Below are 24,008 nucleotides of genomic sequence, written 5' to 3'. Positions count from 1 at the left end.
ACAAAAGTAGACTGTTAGCAAAAACTTGCTGTGGAGCTAGTTGTTTTTCCAATTTCATTTCAAGCTGTACTGATTTGCAAATTGATCATTGAGAAACCAAAAGAAGCAAGGTTGGGCAGGGGGTTTTTAGCTGTTTGCATTCGCTGTTGTCTTCAACTGTTGTTGGCAAGACTTTGTTTTCATTGTCACACTTTTCTTTCTGTTGTTAAAATACTCTGGTTTTTGCACTTTTGGCCTGTAGGATAAGCAGTACCCATCTTAGCAAAAACTTCTTTGATTTCTGTTTTATGGGAAGGGCCAGTGTTTAAAAAACTAAATAACAAAAAAAAGTCTACTATTCTGAAGAACCTTTTCCTGTAATTTTTCTATACAAAATGAAGTGTAGTAGTCATTCTCAACCTTTAATTAAGCAACAGAGATGTGAAACAGCAGTGTGGAAAATCTTGCTTATAACTGATTTTTTAGTATGACTTAGGTCATATTTGTTTAACTAGACCATGCTGATAATACCATAGGAATGCACAGATAAGGAAAGACTGCTTACAGTAATCCTGGTTTATTATTTGGTGTTCTCTCTAGACCCTTTTCCACTTACAATAATCTGGAACAGTTGTATTTCTGGTTCAAACTGTGATAGTTCATGTTTATGTTGCAGGTTGAGATGAAGTCCAGGGCCCCAAAATTCAGAACACATCTGGGAGATGTATTGGTACCTCCTGGTGCCTTTCCCCTCCTCACCTTAACAACCTCGGAGAGATTGTAAAAGTGGAATAAACTATCTTCATCTTCTACATACCCTGTACTGTTAGGGCAGAAAGAATATATAGGGCAGCCATTGCCTTTATGGCAGGGAAATTTAATTTGAAGGCCATTAGTGTTCCAGATCCCACTCACAGAACAGACTTAGGACTGGGGAAATAAGGGGATTGAAGGAAGGAGAGAATAATGGAGAAGATGCAAAGGGAGTAGTGTCTGAGGCTGTGCAAGGCATAAATGTTGAGACTGAAGTAATTTGCTCACACATGTTTTATGTGCAGTGCCTCATCGATTGCCATGCCCTCTGAAGAGGCAGAATTGCTGCTTTGCAACGATTTAAGGTTAGGGTTGAATTCAAAGAAACATTTAAAATTAGCAACATTCAATACTAATGCTCCAAACACATTTCACGGTCTTTTTGTTTTCAAAAACATCTGATCTGGATGGTCTGTGAATTAGGATTTCTTTAGTGATTGGAGAAGTGTATATTCTGCTGTTGCAGAGCTTTCTAATACTCCTGTACCAAATAGTATCTGCATTTTTTAGGTGGATGATGACAAATGTTTCTATCAGTGAGAGAGGATTTTACAGGAGTGGAATCTAAATTAGGCATTCTCTGTTTGGATGAAACCACAGTTATAACACACCACCGTTGGTCTAACATAACTTCTTTAAAAATGTTTGCAGACACACTTTGAATGAAGAAACAGCAAAAGTAAATAACTTCAGGACCCTAATACCATAGTCCTTATATCCCAGTGATCCTACTAGATTTTTTTTCCCTGAAGATTTTGCTGGAATTTCAAGTGACCAGAAGATGTGTTTTCCAATCAATATCTGTGCATTTTAGTTTTTGAGGTTTTTTTCACATCTGGTTTTCCTTTTTTTTCCATCCCTAAAAGCTGCAAATTTGAAAATTGAGGAGGTATAAAGGAGGAAGGAAGCATTTTGGTATTTGTCCTTTTTCCTAAACATATGTAGCTGACTACTGTTTGGAGTTAGCAACCTTTGGTAGGACAGACTAAAGCAGTCCTTCTGGCTTGTGATCTAGAACATCTCACATTTTTGCTTATAAAGTGATTAGGCCATCGCTTTATGCACACAGGGCTAGATTTCCAAACTAAAATTTCTGAGATAATCTTTAAGGCTACATGCAGCCCATGAAGAAAACTGAGCAATTCCCCTTCAAAAATTTAGGAAATGGAATGATTCTGGGATGTGTTACACTATAAGCAAGCTGCTCATATTTTACTGATATAAATAAGGTCTTTTACAGTAAAAGGCACCCATGGCAATCTGGGGTTTGTCAGCCTCTTCAGTTCTGGAAGTCTATATTGCTTATCCATTCAGACTTCCACCATGTATATTAAGGGAAGATAGGCTTCAAGGCCTTTATGAAGGTAGAGCTTCGATCATTATCTGACAAATGTTCCTTTTACAATGCTTGTTGTTAGCTTATCTAACTAACATGTGAAGGGAAGACATTGCTACTTACTTTAAATTGAAATGCTTGGCAGTTTTCTAGATACTGTCCGTTGTCCAATTATCTGGGTGTAGTCCATACACTCCTTCCCCTTTTTCTGTTTAGCAAAGAACATCCAGCCTCTTTATGTTACTGTGAACAGATGGTCTCTAATGACACTTTCAAGAATTTGACAAGTCAGAAAGGGGACTTCTGGTGAGCCAGTAAGTTCTTTAAGGAGATGGGTGCACAGAAGAGACAGAGATAGCACAGTTGCAGAACAGTGACAAGACAGAGCCACCTGTGGCCGTGGTCCTCCCCAACTATGCCTCCTTCTATGATGTTCTCAGCAGAGCACCTTTTTCCCTGGCAAATCCTCAATAACCAGATCTATTTCTTTTCCTCCTATGGTTCTTTTTTCCCACATATGTTCATGGGTTGTAAGTTTTAGGATCTGTTTGCGTGGTGTGTAGAAACAATATGTGTTGCTTATCAATGAAGGGTTCTTATTGCGTTGTACTTTTATTTTCCAGGTATTTCAGTATGATGATAAAACTTCTCTGTGCAAAGATATTCCTGCCTTGGAAATAAAAAAGCTGCAGAAGCAGAATGCCAGCCTTCGGGCTGCTATTGCACAAATGAGGAAAGAAATGGAGAGTCTTGATGAGCAGATGTTGTCTTCTCTTCCTCTGACAGAAAACAGACAGCTTGTAGAGCAAGGTAACAACTCTTGCCAAAGACCTTTAAATTCAGTAAGGAAGTGTAGCAGTCACAGTCACAACCTATGAGGGCTATCCAGCCCATGGGTGTGTAAAACTCATTGCTGTGGGGTTCTCAAGATTGCACAATACATAAGCACACAGTGGTCTGAGATTCTTTATTACAAATTACTACAAAACTATTATTAGTAGTAAAAACAAATGCACACATAAAGTCACTATGAAATTACCGCTAGAAAAGCAAATGTGTATATATATTGCAAGAGTAAAGCAAATATATGTATATTACAAGTTATGACAGAATTCCTGCTAGTGAAGCAAGTATATAGAATCACAGAATTGTTTGCGGTGGAAGGGACCTTTAAAAGTCTCCTAGTCCAAACCTCCCTCCCATAGGGGTTTACAGTATATCCGTTTACAGTATATCTACTGAAGTGGTGTACAGAAGGAGGCTCGGGGGGACCTTACCACTCTCTACAACTGCCTGAAAGGAGGTTGTCGTGAGGTGAGGGTCTGTCTCTTCTCCTAAGTAATAGGCAATAGGACAAGTTATGCCAGTGCAGGTTTAGAGTGGATATTAGGAAGAAGTTTCTTTTTGGAAAGAGTTATTCAAGCATTGGTGCAAGCAGGGGAGGAAAATGGTTGAGTCACCATCCCTGGAGGTATTTCAAAGACATGTAGATGTGGCACTTGAGGACACACTTTAGCAGTCAACTTAGCAGTGTTCTATCAATGGTTTGACTTGATGATCTTAAAGGTCTTTTCCAACCTAAATGATGCTATGATTCTAGACATGTATATTCATGAGACAATGTTCTAAAGCAGCTGTTGCTTTTATACTCCTCTTTTAGGTTCAGTGAGCACAAACAAAATTTCAACTGCAACCACTTTGAGCAACATCAAAGTCAGCTCAATTAAGCTGGACTGTATAGTAAACCCAGACACAGAAAAGGTATAAAGAGGTTTAAACTACCTAAAATATCTGTGTGTGTGTGTATGTAATTAAATGCAAAGCACATTATTTTTGTTTGAATGCATACTATAAACTGAAGTAATATATGGCTAGTTAAATGAGAGCCAGCAAAGATTTTTTTCAACCAGACTTGTGGTCATTCTTTCTAGGCAATAAATTTTGACGAGTCACCCCCTGGCACAAGTCACTCCTGATCTTTCAAGCCCGTCTTGATTTTTTTCCCCCCCACTTTCAAATGCTTAAGCTACTGTGTATCACATCTTCAAGTTTTCCATTGTAAATCCGTTATTGTAAATCCAAATGTAACTCAGTATGACCAGGAGAAAGTTCCACGCCCCAGTGCTGTCTTGGAGCACTCACCACCCACAAAGGAAAAACCCACTGCCTCTGAGAGTGTGTTTTGCTCAGTTCAAGGGTTTACAAATGTTATTCCCACTGTGTTATTTTAAAGAGTAGTGAAAATATCAGAATTAATGTGTGACAGTGGCATCTCTTGAAAAAATAATAATGGAATTGAAAACGGGGACAAATATCTAATACTGTGTAAGGAGTAAGTCACTGTATGTTCTCCTCTTCCTGTCTCCCATCAAATTCATGGTGCAGTAAACAGTCTGAAGTAAGATAGTTTAAAATACAACTCAAAAATAATGAGTTTCTAATTGTCATCTGTGAAACCTAACAATATCTGTTTCATGCTTTAATCTTATTGTTAAGACTCACTAGTAACCATCTAAGTTCAAGAAAATTGAAATAATAGCTAAGTAATAAATAAGCATGAGAGGTCCCGATTACGTTAAAAGCTAAGAGCTTAAAAAACTGAATCGATATTAATGTTTAAATAAAACTTTGGAGCATTGGGAACCTTGTGTGGAAAAAATGCAAAACCTGCTAGGATCATGTTTAATCTTTGCTGAATATAGAAATATTTTAGAAATATGTTTGTCCATGCTGTCAAATCATATTTTGAAAATCATTGTGTGCCAGAACAGACAGCTCAGATTTATTTTTTCTCTTTGGCCACTTCCAGAACTAGGTGGAAACTAAATTTTATACCAATTATTCTTTTTTTGTTGCCGAAAATGTTTTACAAACTACTGTCCAAGACGCATTTTCATTTTCTTTGCATTTCTTTAAGTTGAGAAAGAGCCTTCAAAGAAAAGTAGACAGTGACTTTGCCTTGGAGACTGTAAAATAGGAAATGAACATTCTCTGTTCCAGAGGTTAATCCTTTGCTTCATGATGCTAAACTATAATAGAATGCTTATAGCTGGATATGAGAACAGGAACATTTTTCAGGCAGATGTGCACCTTCAGCATGAAATGCTGAATTAATTGTACTTTGTATATATGGACACGTACTAAATAGTAGATGTGCAGGCCAAAACTTCAAGTGAATAAAATGCTGGATTTGTACTTAATGCTGTCTTCACTGAAGCTGAACTATTGTTTCCTGGCTATTTCTGCTGTCTGCTTTATTTTTTTCTTTCTTAGTGCATAACAAGCCTTCTTAGACATAGACTGGGAGCTGGAAACAGTCCTGAAAATATCTTAAAAATAATGGGCAAAACTTCATTAGAATTTCTTACTGGATTCTAGAAGTGCTTATCTTTAACTTTCTTCTATACTGTCTTTGTACTTCTTATGTTTATTAATTGCATGCTAAGGATGTACTTTAGGCCATGAAGAAATACAGGCAAAAGTATTTCTACCTCAGGGAGTTCAGAATCTGTTGATCAATAATGGTAACTAAACATGGGTGTGCAGATGTGAAGAGAACCATAGCAATAGTTTTCTTTTTTCCACTTGATATAACAGAGGTTCTGTGACCATAATCTAGAAATTATAGACTTCAGGGCTAAGGAGGAAAGTTTATTGTGGAAACTAGTAAAATAGGCATGTAAACTTCTGTGTGTACGTATATTTTTCTTTTGTATCAGCTCTGAGGAGAGTTTTTCCTCCCACTCTTTTTTAGTACTTATTTTATCAGTGTTTTCTCTCTTTTATACTGTAGAATATTGCTCTGGAAACAGATCTAAAGGTAAAAAGATTTCTGAGTTCCAATCCTAGCTCTACAGTTTACAATCTGTCACTGGAAAAAAAAAATTTCTGTGTAATGCTGTTGAATGTTTTTCTGAAAAGTTCAGGAAAAATAGAAGTTTAAGCAAATGGTATTCCTTGCCGCAGCCATGTGATGTGCTTTTGCCTTTTGGTCTGGTGAAGGTGGCACAGTGTGACAACCAGTGGGGCTGTAATGGGTCATTGCCTTCCCCTCTCTTTATGCTGAGCCTTGCTTGTTAATTTCACTGTTCGTATGATGAATGTAATAATTTGTGGCTACTTATATTAATTTCTTTTATATAAATTGCCAAATGTGTGCCCGTGGTGTTCCTTTTTATATTTTACTTTGCTGTCTTTCTTAGTGTTTTTAGGCTCTAGTCTTGCACTAATTTCTCTACCATTCTCCCCCATAGTGTTTGTAGAACTGTGTGCTTTCCGTGTACGTTCTCAAGAGCCTTCCTTTTTACGGTAAAACTCTCCAAAGGAATAAGAGAATGGGAATTGCATGGCACACTAAGGCAATGGTGGTTGTTTTTTTTTGTCAGTATGGATAATAGCCTTCAACGTGTACTTCTGGAATCGTACTGTACAGGGTGATTTACTTGAAAACTGATTGGGGTTGCACAGTTAGTGTAGTACACGTCTAACTAATTTATATATAGAAGAGTAAACATACAGATGGGTAAGAGTTTTGTAAAACAATTTTAATGCATGGATATATTTAGATACTTGTGGCAATGTGTGAAATTTAAAATGTCTATAGGGAGATGATTTGTTCAGTGAATGATGAGTATTTAAATGGATATCAAAAAATGCCCTTTGTGGGGGCTGAAAGAGGCAAGTATATAGCTCTTGAAAAAACAAGGATTTATCTTTTGGGTAAGTACTTTTATCATTATGTATACGTGCAGGTGGACTCAGGTTTGCAGAGACAAAACAGACTGTAGAATCTTTGCTTTTCATTCTGCAGCCTTTCTCTTTAAAACAGTGTTTTAAGTCAGATCTACCCCTTATGTGTGCATGTACACAATGATTAAACAAAGAAGGGTTTGTGGTAGATTTGCTATAAAGTGGGTTTTTTCCACATTTTATCTTAAAATTAACTGCTCTTTAGTTTACAGTTATACGATGTTTATCCTATGTGTATTATTTTACACTCACAGTTGACAGTATTTGTGGGGATGTCTCAGTCTGTTACAGTGTTTTGCTCCACAGTTTCATTTGCCATATATTGCTAACAAAATCTTGGAAATTGACTCAAAAAAACGGGTGGTAGACTTCAACTTTACACTTTTTCTTCAACTGGATTCTGATGCGTGCTTCTACAAATCTCTCAACCTTCAGACCACACTTTCAAAATATTCATTACAAGCGCTCTCTGTTTTATTCAGGGGCCAGAACCCAAAGTTCTTGAAGAAAAGATAGTAGATCTTGGACAACAGTTGCCTGATGTAGATCCTGGTGTTGAGCTTCAATATGGTGTCAAATATGCTCTACAGGGAATGCAAAATAAACTGAAGGAAGCAGCAAGAAAAATCTCAATCCTAAACCAAGAGAAGCGGCAGTTGATTGAAATGGGAAACAGACTCAGGGCAGAACTTGGAATGGTGTTAAAGGAAGGTAAATTTATTCTGCAGAAGAGTGCTAACATATATGTAGAATAAAATCTGGGAATCAATTCATCCTTTGAGCCGGAGAGAGCTAGGCTTTAATATAAAAACAAAGTGCTGGACCTGACTGATCTTTGATCTGCATGGTTCGTGTGAGACTGTGGTACTAATTGTTGCAAGTAAGATTATCCTTTGATAGGTGCTGCTAATATAGAACAATGAGAGTCTGTATGTAGTAACTTTTGTTGATTAACATCATAGATGAAGGACTCCCTGATGCCTAGATGTCAGTGTGGGAACTGGAACTTGAACTAAGACTTTGTTTATGAGCAGAAAAGAGGTAGTTTATCTCTTGGAATAAAAACTAAGGTTTTAGGAAAGTGGAAGAGAAAGCAGAATAAGTTTACTGTAGCACAGACTTGAATTAAGAGTATATATAATGTAAGAAGATTTCACAGTGGATATTTATGTTCCATGTACAGTTTCTCTAGCAATAGAGCAAAGGAAAAAACCACAAGGCCCATTTCTGCATAGCATTGAACCCATCTGCAGTGAGAAGGCCTGTGTTCTGTGATTCATTCCTATCTGCTGTAAACACTTGCTGGGAATGTAATATTGATGACAAAATAACAACAAAGAATGCCTTCCTTGGTATTTTCTCTGCTTTATAGGACTTTGGCATCCTGTCGGCTCTAAACACTGCACAGTTTGTATTGCCTCTGGTAGTCTGCTTCCAAGAGAACTTGTGAAAAGAACGCAGTGTCAGCTATCAGCTCTAAAACATCTACAGCACAAACTCACAACACAGGTAATTATATGCTCTCTGAAATGTAGTGATAATGATCCGTTAAGCCAGTTCGAATTTTGTGAATGTAACTTTCCTTAAAATTCCACATTTAAATGACTCTTACTGACTTTAGCTCAAGTCTATCTTTGGGAGATTTCATAAAATCATAGAATATCCAGAGCTGGAAGGGACCCATGAGGATCTTTGAATCCTGATGCCAGGCAGGACAACCTAGAAGTTAAACCGTGTATCTAAGGGCATTGTCCCAAATGCTTCTTGAACACAGACAGGCTTGGGGCCATGACCACTCTCTGGGGAGGTTGTTCCACTGCTTGACCACCCTCTCAGGGAAGGACTTCTTCCTAATATTCAGTCTGAATTTCCCCTGATGCAGCTTTAAGCCATTCCCCTGCATCCTATCACTGGACACCAAAAAGAAGAGATCAGCACCTCCTACACTGCTCCCTATCATGAGGAAGTTATAGACAGCAAGGAGGTCATTCCTCAGTCTCGTCTTTTTTAAGTTGAACAAGCCAAGTACCCTCAGCTGGTCTTCATAAATCTAGCTCTCTGGTCCTTTCACCATCTTTGTTGCTCTTCTTTGGGCACATTCTAATATTTCTATATCCTTCTCATATCGTGGAGCCCAAAATTGCACACAGTACTCAAGGTGAGGCCGCACCAATGCTGAGCGTAGTGGAACAGTCACTCTTTTGGTTGTTCAGCTGTGCTGTGCTTAATGCACTGAGGACACAGTTGGCACTTTTGGCCACCAGGACACACTGTTGACTCACATTGAGCTTGCCAGCAACCAAACTCCCCAGGCTGCACTTCATCCTTTTGTGCCCCAGTGGATACAGACCTCCAGCATTACACTGTCCTGGGTACAGAATCCATCATCTTTGCTCTTATTAATTTTCATGTAGTTGATGATTGCCAAGTGTTCCAGTCTATCACGATCTCTCTATAAGGTCTCTCTACTCTCAAGGAAATCAACAAGTCCTCCTAATTTAGTATCATCAGCAAACTTACTTGGTGCAGACTCAATTCGTGTGTCCAAGTCATTGATAGAAAGAGTGAAGAGAACTAGCCTTAAAATTGAGCCCTGGGAAAAACCACCAGGGACTGGCCGCCAGCCAGATGTTTCCCTCTGCTTAAGGGGTTTCCCCAGATGCTTAAAGGGTTTGGGACTTCAGAAGTAATATTTTTAAACATGATCTTCAGCCAAGGTGTTTTAGAAACACTTGTTGCAGCAATAAATGCAATCCTAAATTACGAGTTTTATAAAGCTTAGTTTTTAGTAAGTGAGGAAAGGCCATTTGACGTATTTGCAGTATGTCCTAAGATAAACGTTAAAATTATTAATCAATGAGCATATTTTCAAACATTCACAATGGTGGGATTTTAAAGCACCCACGTCCAAATTATTGTAATTGCACCTTTCCCATAAATGAAAGCAGGATATGTAGTTAACCTGTCTCTTTTCTTTTGTAATTGAAATACAACTTTTAATGGTTAAATTGCAGCTTTCATCAGAGACAGATGGATAAATCCTGACTCCCCTAGTAGTTAGTGGCAAACCTCCCAGTAACTTTGATAGTCAGGATTTCACTATGTACTTTACTTAATTGATCAGCAAATTTGTTCCTGTAAGGATTGAGTCAGAGCAGCTGATTGTTGTAGTTTTAAGGGCAGTAAACAATGTTCTTTCAGAAAGAGCGAGATTGTTGCTCTGAGGTATAAAACTCCAGTAGAATTATTAACCAAGTTCACTTGGGGAAATACTTCCTTTGGGAACCGCTCTGGGCAAGTTGTTCCAATGTTTGGTCACCCTCACAATAAAGAACGTTTGCATTTGGTTGGGATTTTTTGCCTTTCACTTCAGCAGAGTGTCCTGTACTTCTTTCTGCCCGTTGCCTTGCTCTTCCACTGTATAGCACTGGGAAGAGTCTGGCTCAGTCGTCTTTATCTCCTTCCACCATCCTCATCAGGCGCTTATACATGTTGAAAAGATCATTCCTGACCTATCTCTTCTGGAGGCCAGCAAGGCCAGCTGCCCCAGCCTCACTCTGATGTCAGATGTTCCAATTTGCTGATCATCTGTGTGGCTGTTTGCTGTTTGTGGCTATTGCGGTATGCCGATGTCTTTCTTGTCCTGGGGAGCCCAAAAGTGGACACAGTACTCTAAATGTGGTTGCACCAGTGCTTGGTAGAGGGAAATAATCGCCTACTGTGACCTGCTGGCAGTGCTTTCCTTGGTGCAGTCAGGATGCTGTTAGCCAAAGGCCTCATGAATGCACTGCTGCCTCCTGTTCATCTTTTAGTCCACCAGGTTTCTTGTTTCTTTCCTGCTGAGCTGCTTTGCAAACAGTCAGCCTCCAGCATATTAGATTGAAACTGCAATCTCCTCTGCCTTTGGGGTTAAAAATCAGCTGAATTTAAACTAATGTCCTCTGGAGGATCCTGTTTATTTTTAATTCTTCCTTTATGTATTCTTACTTGTCTTAACTGAAATCAAGAAAAGATTTGAGAACCTTTTTGTGGATTATTAAAGTTCATCTATGAATATGTCGGAGATTGAAGTTAAATGTTTACCTTTTTACATACTAAGATCTCTAGTATTATCTCTGGATAATATGAAACTCCACAGGAGATATTCCTATCGAATTGTCAGATTACACTAGGAAATCACAAATTTAAGTCATTTACTTGAAAATTTTACCATCTGAATACATTCTAAAAATGTCTTAAACATTTTTATACCTAGACACATTCTAAAAAGATAAGCTGGAATAACCACACATTCATGTTGAGCATGCCATCCTGTGGGGGTTTTAGCCCGAAATCATTACTAATTCTTCAGATGTTACCTGGTTGGCCTAGGTATAATACAAAGTATATGAACCATCTGGTCAGACAGTTTGAATGACAAAGGTGAGGTTCTTGAGAAAGAGCCAGTGGAAGTAAATTCTAATTAATATTATATTTTTCTTACAGTTAAGAGTGGTGCTAAAGAAAAAAACCCAAAGCATATTAACCTCTGTAGTTGCTTGGAATAAGTGCTACAAATTACGTAAATGGAGGTTAAGTGACTCAGCTGGTCCAATCTTTTTGGCAATTTAGTTATGCTGAAAACAGATATATTTTTTTCCTGTGAAGTAAAACAGCACTTCAGATGTACCCATGAGGGATATTATTTGGACTACTTACAAAAACTTCTGAGTTAGTAGATCTAAGAAAATACTGTAAAAGTTTGAAATGCAAAGATCATCCAGCAATTAAATTTGAGAACAAGTACTGACAGGGTCAAGTTTAGTGTTCTGCTAGCAGGTCTTTAGGCAGACAGTTAGGCAACTTCCGCACAGGATTGCTATTACCTTGGAGAAAGAATAGTAGTAAAACCAGGTAGTACTAATTTGAAGGGCTCAGTCATTTCAATATGAAAGGAAAAGGCTCTCCAAGCATCCAAAGCATGCAACAGTATTTCAGCCAGAAAAGGCATATTATTTGGGGAAGAAAAAAAGTACCTATGTTTGTTGGCTAAGGTGATTTTGTTAGATTGAATCTGTGGAAATGTTTTGGAATATGTTCTAAGGGAACCTGGCAGGCAAGAACTCTGCATTTGGACATCCTGTCCCAGGTATTTGCATTTCTCTTAGCTTCCTCCTAGCAGAAGGTATCCAACAAGAGAGGCTCTCTTGTCTGGTAGAGAAAGGTTGCCTGAAGTCCAAAGGCTGTGCTGTTAAGAGTCAATTAGAACCAAATTTGAACAGGTTGCTTCAGTGAAAATAACTCCCTGTTCTTCTTTACTGCCCATTAGTCAATGAAGAAGTTTTAAAGGTTGCAGTGTGAACAAACATTGTAGACCATCGATCTGACAGTGATAAACTGAAAATGCCATCTGCTGTACCTTTCCAGAGCTAATGGAGACTTGTTCTCCCTCGGATATAGTAGATAGTCTAAGACAACAGAAATTGAGAACTGTAAAAGGTCAGCCGGGTAAGTGCAATGTGTGCTGGAGAATATGGTCTATTTTAGCAAATTTATCTAATCAAGTTCTTTTGATGTCAAAAGTATTAGTGAGGGCATGAAAAATATGATTTAGGACATAACATAGTGAAAGCCATCTAGGTTTTGAGCTGGGAAGATTCAAATTACTTGAGTTCTGTGAGAACACATCTGGTAATGCAGCACTGTTTTTCAACTCTTCATTGACAGTCTGAGGGCATGATCAAGAGCTATCACAGCAACACCGCCACAAGAAGTATTAGCATCTTGTAGCACAAGGAGGGTCCTCAGAGAAAAGAACTGAGCATCAAATAAATAGCCTCGCTGACATATCAATGACACATCTTATGGGACAGTGGTATGAGCTACTTCTGGAGCAGGAAATCTTTAATTTCTTGTAAAACTCCAAGGTGGAAAGTTCAAATCTGGTCCTCTGTAACAGTCCTCAGCATAGGATTCTGATCTTCCTCCGTGAGGTTTCAGAAGGGAATAGGTGAGGCAGCTGTTACAGTGTGCCGAATGCCTGGAATGTGGTCTACCAACAGGAGAACTTACTGTGGAATGCTTCAGCATGCTTGTGGATGGATCGTTTGTTTCGGAAAGTTGCAAGCTTGGCATCCTTTGTTCACTTGAACTTTCAGCTCACTGTTTCAGAAATAGTGATCTTCCTAAACTCTTTAACACTGGAAATAATTTTTATGAAGGAAATTAGGGTACAGCAAAGCATTTGAGTAGACCTCTTGTAACCTGTTTTTTCCATCTGTACGCTGCTGGGATTGAGTCTGAAAAAGACTAGCTGAATGCTTACACTAAATGAACGTATCTAAAGATGATTTCCAGATCTGTGCAAAATTCCCACAATTCAAACCCACATTTTTTACAACTTCTTTTTTCCTTATTCACCTCTTTTTCTTTCTTTCACAGCTCATCTTAGAATTTAGCTGACTCTTAAATTAAGACCAATGAATATTCATCTCCCATCCGTCCCAGTCTTCTGTGGCCTTATTTTTAATGAGCTAGATACTGTGTTTGTATTTTTCTACACATCTCGTGTCTCATGTGTTCTGTTAAAAATCATTCTGTTAAAGATCATTCTTACTTTTGTAAGAATAAATAGATTTTAAAAATACGGTATGTCCATGGCACTTGGAGAGGTAGCATTTGACTGTGAGTTTCCAGTTGGTGTGCTAAATTCTGGGAGTAGTTGTTCAGTCTCTTCAGCTGATCGTTTGCTTGGAGGTCATGGCTGAAGTGGCTGTCATTGAGGATCTTTACACCTCTGGAACCTTTGAAAACATCATTTGTCCAGACTAGAAAGCATAGCCCTTCTTATATCCAGGCTATTCAGTACTCTAATTCCAGGCTGCTCTTTACCCAGAACAGACCTGCTGAGGCTTCAGCTCCTGCACTGAAGCTGAGCTGCAGGCTGACCTTCAAAAACTAGTGTTATTCTAGTTTAGGTATTTTTATTCTAGCTGATCACTCTTACTAGCCAGGCTACATTTGCTCCTGTGTTCAAAATCATCATCCTTAACAAAAACTGAGAGAATTTATTACTGTCATAGCTACAGGAATTTCACTTTAAGTTATTTTATATGATGGGATCACATTTTGTTTCTTTAGCCTTAAATATATAGCAAAAGACTTTGATGTTTATTTTCATCTCCTTTGAGAGGGCTAAAGTAGTTTGCTTTTCATCAAATCTCACTTTAATTACTACATGTTGAAAGTTGGTGAAACTTTGTGGGGTAAATTAGTTTTTTTAGTTGCTGACAAATTACTTTTCCATAGCTGCCTTATTTTAATTGGGGTTTTTGGTATTCTTTTGGAGTTTTTCTTCTGTAATTTAACCATGAGAAAAGACAAAAGCAAAGAATGACCCTGACAATATAAACCTGAGTAACAAGCAGAGTGATAGTAACAGCACCAGGAAATATAGATTTTGAACAGATTTAATACAAGGTTTATTAGGAAGGTAGTTTGGCCCTGTTGATCTGAAGGGAACATAATTTTTTATGTTCCTTATTTTGATTATTTTAAATCTAGCAGTGTAACAGCAAACTGAGCTATAAATGTATTATTTTTAGAGACCATGAGTTATTTGTGTAAATGTAATATTTCATATTAGAAGCTGCAATATGCAAGGCAACAGCATCCCTCGAGGTTCTCTTCTCTAGTTGCCTGCCCTGGCTTAAAGGAAGAAGAAGCTCCAAGCAACTGTGGGGAAGAAATAGAATTGCCATCCTCTGAGGTACAGTGCAGTTTTATCATCAGTGTAATCACCTTAAGTTGGACTTTTCAATTGGAATTGCTCAACAGCTCCTGGAAGACTTAAAAATCAATGTATTTTTTAAATTATGAATTTTTCCTGTACAAAATAGCATTTGGTAACACTAGATAAACTAGGGTTTCTCAATCACTGTCATGATGTTGTAATTAATCTTGTACAACCTTTCAAAAGTAAAAATAATAGTTTTCTTTTGTCTTGCCTCTTGCTGAAACCTTGTATCTTTCCAAGTCCAAGATGCCACTATGAAATTTAACCAATTTTCAGATGTCTTTGATGTGAAAAGTATATATTTCTGTAAGATTATCTTTGAATTTGAACAGGTTCAGCTAGATTTCTCTATTGAAAATCATGGACCAGAGCAACAAAAGGCAAATGCATCCTCAAAGATTGTTCAAAGTCAGCCGCTTAGGCAGAGTCCTAGTCAAGTCCAGCAGGTCCAGCTTTCTTCATCTAGAGCATATAAATTCTGTCAAGGTGTTTGGCAAACTTTAGAAATGGGATCAAGCCTTTCTATTCTCAGTCCTCAAAAGAACAGCAACCAAGGTAAGCCCGCTTTGTAAAGTAGTCACAGTATTTGACTCTTCTTGAAGAGTGGAAGTACGGTAGTGGAATTCTGTCCCCTTCCACTAATTATTTTACTTGACTGCTGCTGTTGTTACAGTCCTATCATCAGAATCTGAATGAGTTACTTGAAGGGAATTCCACTGTTGCCATCAGAAGTAAGAATTAAGAGGAACGTCTATACAGCTCTTTGGTTTTAATGCCATCGTTGCAAATACTTCTCCACTTTTATTAAGTGCTCCTGGAAATTGCAAATTCTGTTTTGACATAGTCTAAAACTTAGCTGGGACAGATATGAAAGTGTCTGTTTGAGAACTGCACACTCTATGTGTTGCCAAGTAACTGTTAGATCAAATTGTAATTTGGCAAATCCTTGCTTAATTGTTATTTTTGTAGCAGGTTAATTGCTACAATACTCCTTAATGTGCTAAGACCTAAAAGCCAAAAGTGACATCATGGGCATAATGTGGTATATGCTGTAGGCACAAAATGAACTAGGTATTGATATTCACTAGAGTTTTATAGTCCAGTGCAACAAGTTGGAAGAGAAAAAAATAAAAGCAGACACATATATGTGAGACAGTGTCAGGGTTAGGATGAGAGGCAAAGGTAAAACCTAGGTCATAGACTGAACATTAATCAGTGTTATATGTCTACAAAAAGCACCGCGTTCTTGGAATATTTAGCAAGAGCACCATTTGTAAGATGTGTGCAGTAAAGCGTAGCTTCTTAACAGGCAAATTGTAAAGGAACTTTTTAATGGTAGCTATTATGTTGAGCAGTGTATTGCAGATTAATATTACGTCTCCCAAACTGTTGGCCTGTTCATGGAGTAATCCTTCATCGGCAAAACTTTGGGAAACTGTTCTAACACCTGCTGTGGATCGGACAAAAAGTAACAGACTTACAAACTTCAGGGATGGCTAACAGCAGGATGGCTAATAGCGGACTGTGTTCCCTAGAGAGATTGTAGACTCTTCTTTATTAAAGGTCTTTATAAGTAGACAGACAAACATTTCTCCAGAATGTCCCAAGTAAAGGTGATCATCATTATTCCTGAGATCTGACAGCATCTGTGGAATAATATGACAGCCATTTAGCCTTTTCAAATGAGCTTTATATTGGCAATGACCCGTTACCATTACATGGATACTCATGTGCCATTAACCACATATCAGACTGCAGGAACAAGAATGTAACCAGTGAGCTAAGGGATTTGTTCACTTCTATTTGATACTTGTGAGGCCACATCTGGAGACAGCGTCCAGCTTTGAACCCTCTGGTACAAAGGACTGACAAACTGGAGTCCAGAGCAGAATCACTAAATTGCTGGGGCACAGGAACATGCTGCATGAGAAGAGGCTGAGAGAGCTGGGTTGTTGAGCATGGAAAAGAGTCAGTGAGTGGTGTTATTGCTGCTTTTTAACTACTCAGAGAGGGATTTTGGAGAAGACAGAAAAAGAGACTTAGAGGTGCACAGTGAAAAGAAAAGAGGCAATGGACACAAGTTGTGTCAAGATATTCTGAGCAGGGAGTGATAAGCACTGTGACATTTCACCCAGAAGTCCTTTCCAGCCTATGTTACATCTACTTTTAAGTCAGTATATGGATGCAATGAACCATCTTTAGCAGCTCACAAGAAAAAATAATATTTTAAAGGGCTTTCAAAATGAGAAGTGGATTGTAAGTGTATTTACTCACAAGAGCAGTCCATTGCAGGGACAAAGTAATGTGCATTGATAGACCTGTAGGACTGGAATGGACATAGTGCTGACAGTCATGATTCTTGTGCTTTTTTTGTGAAGCTGAGACTGAAATAGGAAGAGTTATTTCAGGTCAGGCCTATATTGACAGGATAAGCAAAAGGATGTCTTTGAAACATTACTGATAGTGCCATGCAGTTTCATGCTGTTGTATGTGTGATGCAACAGCTCTGGCAGCCTTACAAGGACATCAGTTTCTTAATGTTTAGAAATTTCCAGCCACTGTTGCAAAACTTAACATAGATTTTTGGGGATCTAGAGAATAGCAAAAGGGAAAGGTGGTACTGCCAATGTGAAACAAGTGAAACATCAGTAAGGGCTGATATTTTCCTGAGAAGAACTTTAATTTTATCTCTGCAACCAGATTTATCTGAAGAACACCAGAGTGGAACTTCTAATTCAAACATGCAGGTCCTGAAATGCTGCATTGCAAGAATAAGATTTTTAAATGCTCTTTTTTGCTGCCTAGCTTTCTCCTCCAGGAAACCAACCAAAAGGTGTCCTTAATTCTACTAGAGTGAATTCTGCATTTCAGAAAACAAGATTGTGAAAGCAAAATTTTTCCTTTTGGAAGGACATCCCCTTAGAAGCAAAATATACAAAATTTTCAAGTTCTGATTTTTAGTAGAGGCTTGCATTATTTTTCATGCCTGAGCTATGGAAAATTAATTCAATCTTTCCTGTTTAATTCCACTCACTTGAATTTAGTACATTCATCAACCACATGGTTAGATAGAACTGTCATTAAGATAAAGTGACTCGGAACTGGGCTTTCAGGTACAAGTGACACACACAGAGACTTGGAAGCTCAGTAACAAGAATGATTTCATAGAATCATAGAATCAGCCGAGTTGGAAGGGACCTCTGAGATCATCAAGTCCTAACCTTGATCCACTACCACTGCGGTTACTAGACTATGGCACTAAGTGCCACATCCAGTCTCATCTTAAAAACCTCCAGGGATGGAGAATCCACCACTTCCCTGGGCAGCCCATTCCAGTGGCTGATCACCCTCTCTGTAAAGAATTTCTTCCTAATATCCAACCTAAATCTCCCCTGGCAGATCTTAAGACCATGCCCTCTTGTCTTACTGATTGTTGCCTGGGAAAAGAGACCAACCCCCACCTGGCTACAACCTCCTGTCGGGTACTTTTAGAGAGTGAGGAGGTCTCCCCTGAGCCTCCTCCAAGCTGAACAACCCCAGCTCCCTCAGACTCTCCTCATAGGACCTGTGCTCGAGTCCCTTGACCAGCCTTGTTGCTCTTCTCTGGCCCTGCTCCAGCAGCTCAACATCCTTCCTGAGCTGAGGGGCCCAGAACTGGACACAGCACTCCAGGGGTGGCCTCACCAGCGCTGAGTCCAGGGCAAGAATCACTTCCTTGGACCTGTTGGCCACACTGTTCCTGATACAGGCCAGGATCCATTGGCCTTCTTGGCCACCTGGGCCCACTGCTGGCTCATGTTCAGCTTCCTGTCAATCCAAACTCCCAGCTCCCTTCCTGCCTGGCTGCTCTCCAGCCACTCTGTGCCCAGCCTGTAGCGCTGCAAGGGGTTGTTGTGGCCAAAGTGCAGGACCCGGCACTTGGCCTGGTTGAACCTCATCCCCTTGGAATCAGCCCAACTCTCCAGTCTGTCCAGGTCCCTCTGCAGAGCCCTCTGGCCTTCCAGCTGATTGACACTCCCCCCCAACTTGGTATCATCTGCAAATTTGCTGATGGTGGACTCAATCCCCTCATCTAAATCATCGATAAAGATATTAAACAGAACTGGGCCCAACACTGATCCCTGGGGGACACCACTAGTGACCGGCCGCCAACTGGATGCAGCACCATTCACCATTTGCTACAGAGCAAGCAAGTTAGTTTGCTTATTCAAACTTTTTTATTCCAAGTTCACTCTGTCCAAATTTATTATATCAGTAGCTATGTTTTAGGGACATTTCTTGTGAAACAGAGAACTGTAGCACGAAAATGATTTTTCTGAACCTGTTAAACATTTTTTTCATGTACAGAACAGAAATGGTTGGCATGTCAAGTAAGCCCTGCGATTTGCTCTGTTTCCAGCATGACACAATGCAATGACTCAATGCTCAGTGTGTTTTGAAGTGTTAATAACTACATCTTAATACTGAATTACTGAAGTAGACTGTTATAGACTTTATTCATTTCACCATCAAATTCAGAACTTGTATAAACTTCCAAGCAAGTCAAAAGGCTATGAGATATTTTAATTTTCTCTCTCTTTACTCTACTTTCTAATTTTCAGTTTATATTGTAGAAATGAAATTGATTTAATAGCTTATATGTTAATTCTGTAGATAACTAGAGAGCAGGTATTTAGAAGGAGCATAGGTTCCTGCCGAATGTGTTTTTCTTGTTCCATATTATTAAAAGAAAAAGAATCTGCTACAGAGGTAGACAGGTACAAGCCATGATGATAATAAAAGGCTCCATAAGATACATAGGCTGTACTAGTAAGAAATACACTTCTGTATTTCTTTCCTTTTTAAATACTCTATGCCAGAGGCTGAGAGCAGGTGAAAGATTTTGGTTGGTGATCCACATCATGCGTGTCTTGAATGCCGATGACAAGCCACCCTCAAAGGAAAGTTGCTTATCAGATTAGTTGTCTGCTTTCCTCTGAAAATCATGGCACACATGTACAGCCAGGTGATCAGGTGATGTATGTCTGCTGCAAGTTTTCTCCATTCACCAGTGGGCTATCGGGCCTTTTTAGATTTCAGAGTAACTGTTAGGCAGGAGGAGGGGAAGCTTTGTAAAACATTTAGAAAACTGAAATTTATTTTCTTTGAGTAATTTAGCTTAATAAAGTTATTACTTGCTGTTGGAGACACTAGTTTTTTTGGGGAAAAAAGGCAAACATAACCTATTAAAGTTCAACTCTAAGACTGCATTTAGCATAAAGCCAGTACTGTGAAGGGCCCTGTGTGGTACCGTGTGAACAGATCAGTATCAGCTGTATCTTGTGGGGTCAGCAGGGGCTGGGTTCAGTGCAGAGGGAATAATGGCATAAGGCAAGCTGTGTTCTCATTAGACACTGGATTTATACACTTTGGGGTAGATGAAACTTTGTATTTTCATGTCCCACTCTACATTTTGAGAAACTCCACCTCCACAGGTACTCAGTATGTGTCCTGAGTTTACTAATTGGAGTTTACATTGTAGCCTAACGAAGAATAGGAATGAGCTGCTTTGAGGCAAAGTAACTTTTCTGGTTTGCTACTTGAGCTTAGGGGAGTTTCTTCTGCTATAATTCTCATTGTTACTTGCAAAGCTCTGTGGTCTGAAATGCCGCACTTTATGGATCAAAAGTTATCTTAAGTGTTTCCACACTAGACAGAATTTCAACAGCTTTGACATCACTGACAGTTCTAAGAGCAATCCATGGGGGTAAAAAGCTGGCCAGAGAAAGAATCTGGTGAAATATTAACAAACAGAAAGAGTGCTCTGGCTCTGGCTTCATTCCGGCTCCAATCAGAGACAGACTCATGATCTCTTTTCTGCGTTACATAAAACTTCATCTTTGAAGTGTTTCACAAATATTAACTAATCTCCTAGTTACATTTTCTTCACTTACATGTTCTTCTCCTGAATAGGAACTTGTTTGAGTTGGTGTTCCTTCAGAAACACTGTTAGCCATAAGCAAATATCTAGTGACAAATTTGTTAAATGAAATTTTCCATCTGGGGAAATTTCAGTTTGCTCATAGAACATGTCTATATATATCTCTTTCATTCTGAGAAAAAAGTTCTGTGAATATTAATTTCTGACCGAAGTTAACACACATCAAATTGAAGAGATGTTAAGCATTTCAATACACTAAACATTTAGTTCCATTTCCAAAAGCAGGTTAGATGCTCAACTATGATCCTGCTAGCTCTGGTTGGCAAGGTCACTTCTGAAAGTAAGTTTCAGGCTTGTAAATTAGGTGTGTTTTTTCATTTGTGTGAAAACCAAGCTACTGCGTTCAAATTTTACTGTACAGTGCATATTCATGCTGATCTTATTCAGGGTCCCTCACAGATGTGAACAGTCCCGAGCAGAACCAGCAATACAGTAAGGTCTTTATTCAGTATTCTCTTAGGATATTTCACTTTAAGTAGTATTTCTCATTCTGGGGTATTGATTCTTCATCTTTTTCCATTTTTGGAAGTAACCGTACATTAGCACACATTTTTGGCAGTTCAAAACTTTTTAAAATAGCCTTATAGAATGCTCATGTCCTGTGTTGTTGTTCCAAACACCTAAATTAGCCTTTACTAGTTACAACTGTAGTTTCTCTATGAATGAGAGGAGACAAGCATACAGAAGTCTTCAGAGGAAGGGATGCATGTGATGCATTGGTGCGTGATTACTTTGCCTTTGGATTTACACGATTAGGGTGTCCCACATTAATTTCTGAAAATCATCCCCTTTATTGAATACAAAATACCCTTGAAAACTGAGTAAATATTTAAAAAACCAGACTGTCTGTAAGCAGTAAGTGTGTGCTATTTATGGATCTGCTCATTGCTGTTATTCAGATCACAAGTGCTAGGTAATATCATTCTGCTGCTGTTCCTGTTCAAGAAGATAATCCTTGAAGCAGTACCTTTCAGACACAGCTGCCTGTACTGTTCTAAATGGTTTATGTTGTGAAATTCTGCATTATTATCTGCCAGATGTGGTAGAGGTACTATAATGAATAAAGTCCATTTTCCAGGTAGGAAAATACACTCAAAGATCTTCATGAGTTCAAGCATGCTCTTCCATACCTTCTACATCTGTAGCAAGCCACTAGGTGGCAAGCTGGACAACAGGATTTCACATCCACAGTGCAAGAGCCCACTGAGTCTTTGCCACCTGTGATAACAAATGCCACTGACTCCATGCAGAGATGACACACACGAGTGAACAGCTGGTTCAAGCTAAGCCTGAATATAAAAATTATTTTGAAAAATGTCATGTTTTGACACTAGCCACAGTGTCATGCTTTGCATAGAGCTATAAACCTTCAATAGATCAATTCATTCCAGAATTCAGGAATATTTTTTATTTTCTTCCATGTTAAATTTTGTTTGGACTTTCTACCATGTCCAGTTGACTTTGAAAATTTACCTTCCCCTACTAATAACTTTTCTTTGTCCATTTGTGTACCTTTTATTTTACTCTGTGATTGAATAGTCTCTGGGACTGCAGCCTGTGGTGCTCATAATTTAAACTGGTACAGAATGCTGTAGTGTGTATTATCCCAAGTATATTATGACTACTCCTCCTGTCTGCTTTGGCTCTTCATAGAAAATGTGACATCTTAGTGCCTTGAAAAATAAGGATTAAGTGGCTGGAGCCAAACACCTGTAAATATTACCTATAGCTTATAGTGAATACTTTGACCAGTTACACTTATCTTACCTAATGAAACCTGTGACAAGACTAAAGTTCATTTAGTTGGACATAATGGTTTTCAGAGAATTATGTGAGAAGCTGCAGGATGGACTCCGGCTGATATTAGGACCAGTCCCACTGCTTCCCATCCAAAGATACTACTTTTAGAGTTAGTTCTCTCTAATACAGACAAGATATTTTAGACAACAAAATCAAAGATTTCCACAGTAAATGCCTTCTTCTGTGAGAGAAGATTGAAAAAAAGCCCCAAAAGGTAATGGTAATAGTGCACCTTTGTCAAACCAACAGAATTGCCTCTGAGCCTTTTGTATCATGCATATCCAAACATATTCTCTCACAGTGGAGAGAAGGGTAAACTTGTAAAATGTGATGTTTAAAAACAGCTGAACAGATAGGTAGTGCTTAACTTCAACAGTCACACCAACCTCCCAGCTGTCTTCCTCTCTTAAGCAGTCTGATGCTAATGGAGATGAACAGCTACAGATGGAGCGAGGATTGAGCAGGAGATGCTGATGTGTTACACCATCAGTAGAGCACACCTTAATGGACAGTTCTGGGCCTCCTATGTACAGAAATGATTCTGTTAATATAAGATTGTCACAATACGGCACTGTGGCAGCAGTGTATTTAGAGGAAAAGAGTAAACCAGTTCTCTTCATCTATCCAGTCTCATAATTAAATACAAACATAACTACGAAGTATTTTTCTGTATTTTTTTGAGCAGTGGAATTGGAAGTTATACATTCAACCAAGCAATCTGAAGAATCTCAGCAAAATGTCAAAGCCAAGGATAAACTTGAAGTGCCAGCTGGAGATTTGACAGTCAGAGGAACAAGGCTGGAAGTTCAGCAGAAGTTAAAATCCAGGAATTTATCTTGTGCTCATCCATTAAAACCAAAAATCTCTTCTAACATGGCAAAAATCCGCAACTATAATATTAAAGACTGATTTCTATGTTGGCAGCAGGTTCCAGATCTACAGTTGCTATTAATTTACTTTGAAGTCTCTAAATCAGATCTAAATATTTGCTTCATTTTTGTATGTTGAGTTATTTGCAGCCAGAAGGGAGAACAAATACCCCGTTTCACACAGCGACCCCTGAAATAAAGGGTTAATGTGTGTACATTATGAGATTACAGTCTTCACTGTTAATACTGATTTCTTTTAATTATATGTGTTAAGTTTTGCTTGCATCATGGATTTAGAAATGCCCAGTTTACACATAGGTAAAGCCTTGTGCCTTCAGGCAGGGCTTCCAGGTCTTTAGCAAATTTTTTGTTGAGAAACTGTAGATGTGATTTAAGCTTAGCAGTGGGATGCCTCAACCTACTTGTTTTCTTCTAATTAACAATGCAACCGTTAATCCTGTGCAGCTATCTTTCTACTTGAAAGTAAAGGGGTTGAAAAGATTACACCTGAGTCTGTATTGTTTCTCATATTCTGTAGCTCCTCCCACTTGTTCAGACATAATGAGAGTATAAAATTAAATCTCTATTGTCACGCTAGTAATTATATTTTTCCTTGACGTGAGATTGCATGGACTTTAAAGCAGTGAAAAACACTGCTAATGAGTTAGAATCATACCCTCAGAATCATACCAGATGCACTGTAAGATA

General features: G+C 38.6%; 1 protein-coding gene across 1 annotated transcript in view; it reads left to right on the top strand.

Annotated features, from left to right (window-relative positions):
- The window catches only part of CCDC57 (coiled-coil domain containing 57), a 37,129-nt gene extending 13,328 nt beyond the window's left edge, over positions 1–23,801 (top strand). Inside the window, exons 3-9 of the mRNA XM_029960002.1 lie at positions 2,752–2,938; positions 3,789–3,889; positions 7,360–7,588; positions 8,250–8,386; positions 14,502–14,624; positions 14,984–15,206; positions 23,117–23,801. Coding sequence (XP_029815862.1) covers positions 2,752–2,938; positions 3,789–3,889; positions 7,360–7,588; positions 8,250–8,386; positions 14,502–14,624; positions 14,984–15,206; positions 23,117–23,340 — 1,224 coding nt within the window. The 3' untranslated portion in view covers positions 23,341–23,801. The remainder of the gene's footprint in view (positions 1–2,751; positions 2,939–3,788; positions 3,890–7,359; positions 7,589–8,249; positions 8,387–14,501; positions 14,625–14,983; positions 15,207–23,116) is intronic.
- Positions 23,802–24,008: the final 207 nt, after the last annotated feature.

Source organism: Manacus vitellinus, unplaced genomic scaffold (genome assembly GCF_001715985.3).
Source record: "Manacus vitellinus isolate BGI_N305 unplaced genomic scaffold, ASM171598v3 scaffold_24_pilon, whole genome shotgun sequence".
In the NCBI taxonomy this organism is placed as follows: Eukaryota; Metazoa; Chordata; class Aves; order Passeriformes; family Pipridae; genus Manacus; species Manacus vitellinus.
Note: the sequence above shows the minus strand (reverse complement) of the source record. Positions and strands in the feature narration are given on the sequence as shown.